This window comes from Carcharodon carcharias, chromosome 16 (genome assembly GCF_017639515.1).
Source record: "Carcharodon carcharias isolate sCarCar2 chromosome 16, sCarCar2.pri, whole genome shotgun sequence".
Taxonomy (NCBI): domain Eukaryota; kingdom Metazoa; phylum Chordata; class Chondrichthyes; order Lamniformes; family Lamnidae; genus Carcharodon; species Carcharodon carcharias.
The window spans coordinates 85786492-85798974 of record NC_054482.1 but is presented as its reverse complement, the minus strand read 5'-3'; the positions used below and the strand labels follow the sequence as shown (position 1 = coordinate 85798974).

Sequence of the window (12483 nt, the reverse complement as noted above, 5' to 3'; positions counted from 1 at the left end):
AGTCTGGGACACAAATCATCTGGACTTGGAGATTTGTCCACTTTTAAGCCTGCCAACACCTGCAATATTTTGTCACTCCCTATATCAATTTGCTCAAGAACCTTGCAGTCTCTCTCCCAGAGTTCGATACCTTCATCCTAATTCTCTTGGGTGAAGACTGATGTGAAGTATTCGTTCAACACTCTACCTCTGTCCTCTGGCTCCACCCATACATTGCCCCCTTGGTCCCTAATGGGCCCTACTCTTTCCCTGGTTATCCGCTTCCCATTGATATACTTATAGAATATCTTGGGATTTTCCCTACTTTTACCAGCCAGAGCTTTCTCATATCCCCTCTTTGCTCTCCTAATTGCTTTCTTAAGCTCCACCCTGCACTTTGTGTTCCACTGATGCTTCCATTGATTTGCTCCCCTTGTACCTGCTAAAAGCCTCTCCACTAAATATCTCTGGTCATCCATGGTTCTCTGGGCTTGTTACTCTTCCTATCACCCTAGAGGGAACATGTTGAGCCTGTATCCTCCCCATTTCCTTTCAGAACGCCCCCACCCCCCCACCCCGCTCCTTTGTAGATTTCCCCCATGAGTAGCTATTCCCAGTCAACCTTGGCCAGACCCTGCCTTATTTTATTAAAATCCACTCTCCCCCAATCCAAAACATTTTTTTGCTACTTGTCTATTTCTTTGTCCGTAAGAAGCTTAAATTGTACCATGTTGTGGTCACTATCACTAAAATGCTCCCCCACCACCACCTCAGCTTCATCCCCCAGAATTAGGTCCAGCACTGCACCCTCCCTTGTTGGACCCTCTAGATATTGACCTAAAATGTTCTCCTGCACACATTTCAAGAAATCCACTCCATCCAAGCCCTTAGCACTATGTCTATCCCAATTAATGTTGGGAAGGCTGAAATCACCTAATATAATATAACACTATTGTTATTGTTTTTACACACCTCGGTGAATTGTGCACATATTTGCTCCTCAATTTCCCGCTGACTATCTGGGAGTCCATAATAAACACCTAATAATGTGGCTGCCCCTTTTTTATTCCTAAGCTCTACCCACAAAGCTTCATTCGATGCGCCCTCCAAGATATCATCTCTTCTTACTGCAGTAACCGACTCCTTAACTAATAATACAATGCCTCCTCCTCTTTTACCCCCGCCCCTGTTTCGCCTGAAGATTCTATATCCCGGAATGTTGAGCTGCCAATCCTGACCCTCCCTCAATCACATCTCAGTGATGCTTACTATATCACAATTCCACATGTCAATTCTCACCCCTAACTCATTATTTTACCTGTAATACTCCTGGCATTAAAGTAGAGGCCATCCAGCCTTGCCTTACTCCCTTGAAACTTAATGCAGCTGTACTCCCTCTGACTTGATTGTTTTACTGTATTATGATGTGTCCCTATTCTGCTAACATTCTGTGTCCCCCTCCCCTGCCAAATTAGTTTAAACTCCTCCCAACAGCACTAGCAAACCCGCCCTCAAGGATCTTAGTCCCGCTCTGGTTCAGATGTCGACCGTCCCACTTGTACAGGTCCCACCTTCCCCAGAAACGGTCCCAGTGATCCAGGAATCTAAAACCCTCCCTCCTGCATCAACTCTTAAGCCACGTATTCATCTGCGATATTCTCCTATTTCAGTGCTCGCTAGCATGTGGCACTGGCAGTAATCCAGAGATTACAACCCGAGCGGTCTTGCCTTTTAGTCTACTGCCTAACTCCTGAATTCTTGATGCAGGACTTCATCCCTCTTTCTACTTAAGTCATTGGTACCAACATGTACCATGACCTCTACCTTATCACCCTCCCCCTTCTGGATGCCCTGCAGCCGTTCAGTGACATCCCGGATCCTGGCATCCTGGAGACATGTTGACAGTCACAGTAGCGCCTACCTGTTCCCCTGACTATAGAATCCTCTATTACTATTGTTCTTCCTCCCTTCTTCCTCTCCTGTACAGACAGGCTGATTGTGGTGCCAGAAGCTTGGCTCTGTCTGCATTCCCTGGAGGAAGCAGTGCCCTCATCAGCCTCCAAAATGGAATACTGATTTGCGAGCAGGACCCCAGGGGACTCCTGAACTACCTGCCTGTTTCTCTTGGACTGCCTGGTGGTCACCCATACCCTTCCTTCCTCAAGTCCCTTCATCTGCGGTGTGACCAGCTCTCTAAACGTGCTATCCATGATGCTCTCAGACTCGCGGATGCTCCACAGTGTCCCCAGCCACCGTTCCAGCTCTGAAACCCGAGCTTCCAGGAGCTGCAGCTGGACACATTTCCTGCACATATGCTGGACCCGGGCACTGGAAACGTCCCCAGCTTCCCACATGGAGCATGAAGAGCACAACATGGTTTGGAGCTCTCCTGCCATGACTTATCCCTTTAAATTAAGCCTGTTAAATCAATTACTCTAGGGCCCTTCTTTCCTGATCCTCGTTACCACAGAACATACAAACTGTAAACCACAAAAAGACCTTAACCTATAAGCAATGAAAGTCGTAAATACTTACCTGACCTTACCCACTACTTACCAGTCATTCCTTTCCCTTGTAGCCTCTACTGCTGCAGCAGGGCAAGACCACTCTGAAGATTTAAGAAATTGTATAGTAAGGAAAAAAATGCTAAGAGCACCTCTTCCCCTATGCACCGAATCCCACTGTGCACCAAATTGCCCAAACCCACACTCACTTTGGCTGTGTCTCACTCACGATGAGCCCTCTCCCCTGTTCATGTACAAGCACACTATTGTGTGCTTCTAAATGGACCCTTTCTTAAATAGAGCTGTGATGACTCACACTAGTTAAGCTTCAAATAGTAATCAACACCTACTAAGGCCCTAAACAGGCTTCAGGTGATTGACAATTAACTGTCACACAGTCAGCTGAGTCAGCTACCTTACCGACCTTTTAATATATTTCTAAAGTCCCTCTCTATGGAGGGGAGGGGGGGAGAGAGGTAGAAATAACCTCCCCCCTTTTTGACAGTGAGGGAGAGGAGTAAAGAGCAGGGAGGCACAGGAGGGAAAATGAGCAAGTTCAGGCTCGGGTGTCTCTGGTTCTTGAAAAAGTACAGTGGGTGGGGGGCCTGCTGATCTTCAGGCAGGGGGTACCAACCTTTTAACTCGACTACTGAACTTACAAGAATTAAAGCGAAAGACTTACCAGTTCAATTCCCACTGTGCACCAAATTGCCAATACCCACACTCACTCTGGCTGTGCATGCTTTTTTAAGTTCCCCAGTCAAATTAAGTTAGAACATTCAGCTTTACGACTGCACATAAGTGCTGTGCACCTGATGAGGTAGACTGCCTCCACGATTAACGGTGTTTTTTTAAATTCCTTCATGGGATGTGAGTGTTGATTTATTGCCCATCCCTGGTTAGTCTTGAGAAGGCAGTGGTGAGCTACCTTCTTGAACTGCTGCAGTCCATGTGGTGTAGGTACACTAACAGTGCTGTTAGGAAGGGAGTTCCAGGATTTTGACCCACCGACAGTGAAGGAATGGCCCGCCACCGAACTTAGACTTCAGAGCGGAACATTCTGCCCCATGTTTTGAAGCAAATTGAATGTCTTTGATAGGGCTTGCACTACACTGAGTAGCTAGCAAATGGAATAAATGGCGTTCTCTGTTGTAATTTCCACCATTTCCATATCTAACGGTGACATGGAGGTGCTGTTGCAAGAGGGTACTTGAAGCATTACCTTGTTTGCTGCTCCAGTGTACCCTCACCAGATTGCAACAGGGCAGCATGCCTACCACAAGATGGCGGCTAAACTCAGCGCTTAAAACCTGGGAACAAACATACAAAGAGATGGTGCTCATTAAGGAAGTTGTCAAAATAAGACACTGTTCCATTTGTCACATACATTGCCCCAATATGCATGCCAGAGTGTGGCCAGGCATGTTTATTGCTGACCTATGTTAAACCCTGTCAGAACTTTAGAGCTATTTTATTGATAGCCATACATACCTCTAGGGAATACATTATAACTAATTTACAGCAGAAAGCTTCGAACTTAGGCATTAAAGTCCTGTAATGCAGACCACTACATGATACATGTCACTTAATGACACCCAAGATGTACAACATTGGTGACTAGCTATCACTGTACTCACATTCCTTTAATTTTCAATATGTCAAGATTAATAGATGGCAAATATTATATAGGAACAGACCAGAACAAGAAAAAGGTTTATAAATTAGAAACCATTGCCTTTCTTCAAGGCTGCTACTTTGGATAACCTTTCATACAACTGCATAGGAGGGAGAGGGGCTGGTAAGAGAGGGTAAAACTGCAAACTTTCTTGAATCTATGGGTAAGCCTCTTCAAGTTCTTGGGTCTCGCTGGCCTCTTACTCACTCTCAGCCACGCACGCAGCCATATAGGCAGTATAAACAGGAAATGTCATGTAATCCAAGCTCCTTTTTCTTGTTCTGGTCTGTTCCTATATAATATTTGTCATCTAGTAATCTTGACATATTGAAAGTTAAAGGAATGTGAGTACAGTGATAGCTAGTCACCAATGTTGTACATCTTGGGTGTCATTAAGTGACATGTATCATGTAGTGGTCTGCATTTCAGGACTTTAATGCCTAAGTTTGAAGCTTTCTGCTGTAAACCACAATGTAACATTAGCCATGGAAGGCCAGAAATGGCAGCCTGCCAGTCAGCCAGAACAAGACAATGCTCTCCAACTTCTGCAATCACTGGCACAGGTACATACATTTTAAAGGATGCAGCTCAACAGAGCTTGGAAAGATAGCACTGTGGATTCACAGGCCAAAGATGAGGAGAAGCCACTGTGCAGATGTTTGGACCACATCCCAAAATATTTTCATAATTTGAGTAATATATGATTGTGTACAGCAGAGCATGTTAACCAGAAGATCAGCAATACATACCTAAAGGCTCTGATATACTTTCCTTGCAATGACCATTAAGAAATGGCTTCCAAAGACTTCTTGTCAAAAGGGAGACTATGTTTGGCCTTACCATCTGCTGCTGGGATGTGCAACCAACCTGCACTATAGGGCTGGCACTGCCAGGGACAATTACCTTTGCATCCAACAGTGTCGGCCTTGTGCTGCTCTTAAATTTATAAAACAACTAAACTATTGGCCAGCATTGTCATTTATTTCTTCACTTTCAGAACTGACTCGCAAGAAGAGCGTGGCATGACTACCCACGCTACAACATCTTCCAAAGTACAGAGCTACATTGATGGTAACTGATTAGTTCCTGCCCCTCTTCAACATCACCATTTGCTAGCATGCGGTAACTTATGCCTGTTAATTTTAAAACAACTTAAAAATAAATTTCTGCTCCTCTCTGCCTTTCAAATACAGATTAGATAGGGATCAAAATGATAGGGATACCTTTTCAATAGGTACATGAATTGGGTGGCAAAAAAGAGTACCTAGTTTTAAGTTGGATAAACAAGCACATTCACTTTTGCCTGAACTATGTTGAACATATTTTGCTTCTGATAGCAATGAGGCATGAAATAACTTACTGTTTAGAAAGTAATTCATTGTATGAAAGGATTTGAAATATTTCAGCTTGAAGGATGCACTATTTATTTATTTGTACTTTCAGTAGGTCAGGTGCAAAGTTCAAGCAAAGAACTTAGTTGAAGCATTTTTATGAGCTGTTCTTCACTGCAGAACATAGGATACAAATCTTGATTTAAACGTTTCACGTAAGAAATAAGATTGTATTATGCATAACTAACCTCCTCCTTAAAACACAATAATGCTAAACTTTAGTTCAAACAATGGAAGAGGAAAACTTATTTTTAAAATGTTTGCTTTGAACCAATAATCATACCTATCTTCTTTCATACTTGGAAAGTTGGAGAAACCGTTTGCGTAAGTAGAAAGGTGTGACTGCAGCAAAGGAAAATGAGTGTCATAGTCAGACTGGAGTTGTTGACATGTATTATCTTATGATGGGGATAACCATCTGCAATAAGAATGTCTTTGTACTGTAAGAATAATATTTTGCAGAGAAATTAGTGCTTACAAATTAACACATTCCATAAATACAGCTGGCTTTTTATTAACATTTTGTTTGAAACATGATGCATAGATGTATCCAGTTCAGTTTTTCTCAACACATGCAGACTTTTTTTCCCTTAAGATTGATGAGCAGTGTTAAAGTTGTGGGATAAGAAGCAGCTAGCTGAGTCATAATAACATCCAGTTTTTTTTTGAAGACATCATGAACCAAGGGTGGGAAACAGACAATAATTTGTTCTTTACATATGTTTCTAAGTTAATATCATTCATTTTTAATTTCACTAGTATTATGCAGTGATTACTGCACATTGTAAAGATATTGGTAAAGAGTTTAAATTGGTGTGTGAAGTTTAGGGCATCATGACTGGTGCTGATAGTAAATTACTAAGCAACCAACCATGCATTAATTGCATTATTTCTGAAACAACTGCATTATTTTGGCAATTAACTGGATTAGTAGATCAATTAGCAATGATTCTGTTACAATCGCTTATCTTTAAGTCACATTTGCAGGAATTGAACTAGTTATTGTCTGTTTACCACAGCAAAAAAGACAAAAATGAGGTCAAATTAAATATAAGTTCCATTCTGTAATTTTATAATTAACTTGTACATGGGTATTATTTAAAGTATGATTTTATATTGGTTTAAATAGTCATCAGATTTAACTGGACTATTAAGCTTTATAGGGTTTCACTCTCCCCGCCCAAAACAACCCACTGCTCCAGGACTATTCAGAACAACAAAGATGACTCCACGTTCTTTTCTCTACCACTGACAGTCTTCTTAAAAACCCTTCCCATGGGCCCTCAAACAATGTGAGAAGCTCATGGGCTCGTTTGTCGGTAAGATCGAGACCATCTATTCACCAACAGGGATGGACAATAACTGCTGGCCTTCCAGTGATGCATAAAATCCATGACTGAGTTCAAAAATTCATTCACCCACCTTTGCTATACACTTGCCAGCCAGTCGAACTCTCCAACCCTCTGCCCTCCAATTTCTGTATTAATGGCTCTATTTAAATGCCAGTTGTTGTAATCAAATTCTGGACATCAAGCAATCAATCTCAATCCCTCTATTGACAGTGAATAATAATATCTGAACTTTTTGAAATGGCTCTTTTGCAATTACCCCCTGGCATTTACTATTCTCTGTGGACTCTACATTGCTCTGTATGGACTATACAGTATGAATATCAGCCTTGCTTCAGTGGTAGTCCTCTCAGCTCTTGAGTCAGAAGGCCTTGGTTTAAAGCCTCACTCTTAAGTTCAGTCCTGATGGAGGTGGCAGTTTTTGGACGAGACTTTAAAGCAAGGTCTTGTCTGCTCTCTTGGATGAATATGTAATATCATGGCACTATCTCAAAAAGGGCAGGGGAGTTTGCTCGGGTGATTGGGACAACATTTGTCCCTTGGCAAACACCATGAAAGTGGAGTATCCGATATTTTTTTCTTATTGCTGTTTGAGGGACTTGTGTGAGAATTGTTTGCTGCTTTTCTGTACATTACAACAATGACAAGTTATTTCATGGCTGTGAAATGGCTGGGACATCCTGAGGTTTTTAGGCAGACACTTGCATCTAATTGATGCATAATGAACAGAAAACAAAAACAACATCTGGGTATAAATATAAATAGAATTACAGAAAGACAAAGTGGTGAAGATTACTGTTTCATTATATGTAAATCATTTTTATTAGTCTTAGAATATATATGGTGGCTTCTTCTAACACGTGGCATATCTTCCAAAATAGTTGCTTTGGCAATGAAGAGGAAGCTGCACATCTGAAATTTACCAACAGAGTTTAGTCCTGTTTCATTGAATTTGAACCTTCAGCCTTAAAACATGGATGAGTTTGTGACTCTGATGATGAATAATGCCCCAATGTGCACTTTTTCTATCTGTTATGTAGGAGCAGTGAGTGCATAACTGGGTAAAATCAATCATACAACATCCTATGTTTATTCTTTGTGGAAGTGAATGCAGTTTGATTATTTTAGTTTTTCCACACAGCATAATATAGATAGTGGTGGCTAGCTTGCTTGTATTTTTATCTTCCAGGCCCCTAAGTTAATGTCTGCTTTATCCCAAGAAGAATCACTAATCCATCCTTCAGCACAAATTACTGACAAATATACGGTGAGTAGTGAGAAGTGCAAATAATACCACTGAACCTTGTGCCTTCTAGTTAAACACAGTCAATTCTATTGTACTCAAGTCGATCAGAATTCACCGAAAAGCATAAATATAAATAGAAATGCAGCCTTGATCTCAGGAATTTGGATGCACTCGTCCCATGATTTTCCGTCCATTAAAACTAATGGATGAATAATCATGGGGATCATTTCTGACCAAATCCCCAGGAGCAGCAGGTCCAGGTGCATGATTTTGTAAAATTACCTCTACCAATGTCACTTACCGTGGTGTTTTTAATTAAATATAACTTTCTCATCTCTGCAGATAGCCACCCTTTATTTTGCTTCTATAATCACTCTGATCATGCTAAAGCTCTATTAATAAATAGTGCAATGAGGAGTAACACAGGATTCTTTTCCAATTGAATACTAGTTGGGTTTCAGTTGAACCTAGAAATCTTGAGTACCAGCCAAGGGTACAATTCCAATCTGGCTTTTTTATCTTTTGGTGCTACTTGAATACATCATCTGAATAACAAAATTGTTAAGGAGATCCACAGTGAGATTGTTTTATGACCTCTGCTATTTGTTGGTCTGGCAGGCGTAAAGAAATTTAATGGGTTTTCGGTTGAAATTTATTTTCTTTCTATTGTCATTTTGAGTGCTTTTCAATATAGAATGGTTCCATTCCTCCTTTGGAGAATTTCAGTGTACTGTGCCAGAGCTGCTCTTTAATAAGGTGATCAGAAGTCAGAGAATTCTAAGATGACTGATTTTCTTTGTTTATTCTTCCCCATCTTCCTTTGTAGTTTCACCTGGTTGACACAGATGAGTTGAGAATTTTTCTGAGAGAAACTAAAGGCTTGTGTTCATGAGTCTTAACACACCAAATTGCTGTGCCACAATAAATATAGGACATACAGTAAAGGAAGTTTTGTCTGTCTGTCCAGCTGAATGATGATACTTGAACCAAAAACTAATGGCAGATGACTCAGGATTTTCTAAAGCAATTACCATCATTTTGTTTTCCTTTAAGTGGTGGTAATTTAATGATGTATAGAACATTTCTGTTCTAATAATTTTCTGTGTTTCAAGTAATTTTCTTTGTATGCGTAGCTTTATGGGAGGATTTTCTGGATAAAGAAATGAGGAAAATATTTGGAACTAGATTTGTAACAGGAACTTCCTGTCCTTAGACACATCAATCTCACATAAAAAGGGGAGGATGGGCTGCTTTTCAAAACCCTGGGTGGGCTTTGTGTATCTTAACACCAGAAGCATTGCTCAGCTGGACAAAACAAACATTGACTATAGTAAGTAACCCGTCAGCCCACACACAGAGTTAGGCAATAGAGGATGCACTGGAGTACAGTAGGTTGTAATTATAGGCAGAGCTTCAGACAGACCTCCTGTTTTATTATAAGGCTATTCCTTCTGTTCATTTGGATCACAGATTAGTTAAATATCTAAATTTTGCTTTTTATTTTTCAATGAGACTGTTAGTATATTTGAGAGAGCTTAAAGGATCAGAAGCATCAATGTGTATTGTAATTTTCACTATTTCACTCACTTTTCAAGACTGCAATTCAGATATACTATTTATATTAATGTTACATGTGGTCCTGGTGTGTAATTGTCTTTACAGAAGAGCCATCCACAGTCATCAATATTTTCACAACAGTTCACAGAAGATTCATTTTGATTACCCTCTTCTCGAAAAGCACTTTGTAAAAAATGTAGAAAAATGCATCCCCTCAATGTTGTTGTTTCTCTGACTCTATTTTGCATCTCCCTCTCTCTGTCACTTATCATTGGCAAAGTTTTCTACACTGGTTTATCACTATACCAGCTCTGTACATTTTGTACCTTAACACTGTAATGCTTACATTAAAACCCAAGTTTTTCACCTCCATCAAAAATGGGCTTGTGCATGGTGCAGATTCGCCTACACTGAGAGCTCATTACGCACTTTGACAAAATCTTTTGAAAGGAATCCTTCTCATAATTTGAATAGATTACTGGCAGATAAAAAAGCTTTCCCAGAGAGCTTGGCCTGTATCACCATTGGCACATTTTGCATTCCCTAGCCAGTGTACTGGCTCTTAAAGAGCAAATTTTGGTGACAGAAAAGTTCACCAATGTTTGCAGTTATGCAGTTGAGACATTTCACTGCACCATTTGCTGCAGGAGGTACACCAAAGGCAGACAAGACCCCTTAGCGGGATCAGCTGCCATAAATATATATTCTTGCCCTCCTAAGAATCATTTCCAAGTGTTGGTTCTTCCACCAATATACATAATGTAGATTGCTGTAGTGAAGAAATTGTGGCTGCTTCCTAGCTGATAATCATTGAAAGCTACCTTGTGAAAATTGTATTTGACTACCTGGCGCCTTCTTTCCACAGTGTTACGTACTGGAGGTGGGGGTTAATTTAAACAGCCCTAATTTCTCCTCTCACCTGTCTATAAACAACAAAAGTGTTTTTGATTTGCCTCCCCCTTTATAAGCAGTGGTTTGTTTCCTAACCCCTCAATTTTAATGCGATCCAATTTCTATTAATAATCTTACAGCAAACTCGTGGTAGGATGAACTCAGAGGTTAGTTTATTTGCACACATTCAAATGCAGGAGGAGGGTAGCAATGTTGCTTCCTTTTCACTCAGTAAAAGAGGGATAGAGAAAGAAAGATTTACAGGGCAAAGACCACAAAGAAAAGAATTATTGTCTCATGTGTGTCAAGAATCAAAGCCCAATGGTGTTTTCTTCCACAGAGGTCAGCAGGCTGAACTGATGCTGGATAATTCACTTTTCCAGTAGAGTTGACTTCCACAATGAGATGAGCAAGCAGAGATGTAGTCTTGTAGGCAATGCTCCAGAAGTTCTAGTAGAAACATTGTAGATGGGGCCAGGTATTCAGCCCGGGCAAAGCCCCTTTTGTGAGCTGCTGCTAGGTAGATGGAAAGGTGGCAGACTGAGGTTTCTTAGTACCACAAGGCAATATTACTGGTTCCACCAGCTAGGGGCCATGTCATATGACTCCCACCTCTCCAATTTGGCTTTGACAAAGGGTGTGTATCCCTTTGTCCGGGTCCCTGAAATTGCTATTGTTCCAGCCATTAAGTCTTAAAGGGAGATTGTAGGGTCCCTTGTCCTAGCAGACACATTGGCACTGGTTGGCCAGGCCTGGGTAATGAAATGCAGATGGCTCCTGTATAGTTCCCTTTGAATTTGTTCTCTGCAGCTCACAAGGGGTCATTAGAGTCTCTTCAGAGATAACAAGGTGCAAATATCTTCGATACAGCCTTTTGTTCAGGGTCACAGACATAGCTTCAGCTTTTTTAAAAGGCCATTGTCCAGCTTTTTAACTTTTAGAAATTAAGGAGGAGATTTTTATTTATATATATTCTTAGCCCCCCGACAACAGAAATTAATTTTAGTTCCTGAAAATATAGCATTTTCCAATTGCTTCACACAAATGTGCTTTGTGAGCTACCTGATGTTGTAGACCTGCCATGTGATGAATTGGGAGATGCAGTAGTATGAAAACTTCATGCTATACCATCTTTCCCTTCTATGGGAAGAGACAGCCCTCTGTCTAATGTTGTCTGTATCTCCTTGTGGAGCAGATTGTACAACTGAGTCAGTCTCTCTTAAAGGGCATGACCAGGTAGTTTTGAACAGATTCTATCAATGCAGTTCCCAGTATGGTGATGAGCATTAGCAAAAAATTTCTTGCCATTGCTCTTGTATTACGTTCAGAATTCCCAAAGGATTACTGATCGTCATCACATTGTATTTTGCAGTTTAAATCCCAGCAGTAACTAGGAATAAAGAAGTATCAGCTGGACAAAGAATTCAAAATACATTTAAATGGGTGCAATAGGCCCTGTGTGGAGCCTCACCTGAAGTTAGGATATTTAGGCTCCATACTGCAGGCAGATTCTTGGAAAATCAGTGCTTTGTTTCTTCACCATTTAGCTTAGTTACATCTTCTAATCAGAAAATACATAATTATCTCATTAATAATACATGTAGCAACTCAGACATACATTTTCATTTTAACATGTAGTTTTCTCCACTCAGGTTGGTGTTGACAGTATGATTGGATATATGACTAAAGTCGCAGAGAAGACCTCAATCAAGCGGTCAATCATCGGGGCCTCCTGCACAGTCAAAGAGAAAGTAAAAATTGCCAACTCCATAATCATGCACAATGTCACTATTGAAGAAGGGTGAGTGAAGTTGCACTAATGCAGAGAAAATTTCTGAATATGGGTTTTAAAAATGTGACGGTTTAAGTCCGTTATCATACCACAGAGTGT

At 40.7% G+C, this 12483-nt stretch overlaps 1 protein-coding gene across 2 annotated transcripts in view; it reads left to right on the top strand.

The window, feature by feature from the left end:
- Positions 1 to 12483, top strand: part of eif2b3 (eukaryotic translation initiation factor 2B, subunit 3 gamma) — a 113730-nt gene that overhangs the window by 77332 nt on the left and 23915 nt on the right. Inside the window, exons 9-10 of one of the 2 annotated variants that reach the window (XM_041208857.1) lie at positions 8088 to 8165; positions 12245 to 12393. In XM_041208857.1, coding sequence (XP_041064791.1) covers positions 8088 to 8165; positions 12245 to 12393 — 227 coding nt within the window. The remainder of the gene's footprint in view (positions 1 to 8087; positions 8166 to 12244; positions 12394 to 12483) is intronic. The other variant, XM_041208858.1, reaches the window with a different exon arrangement.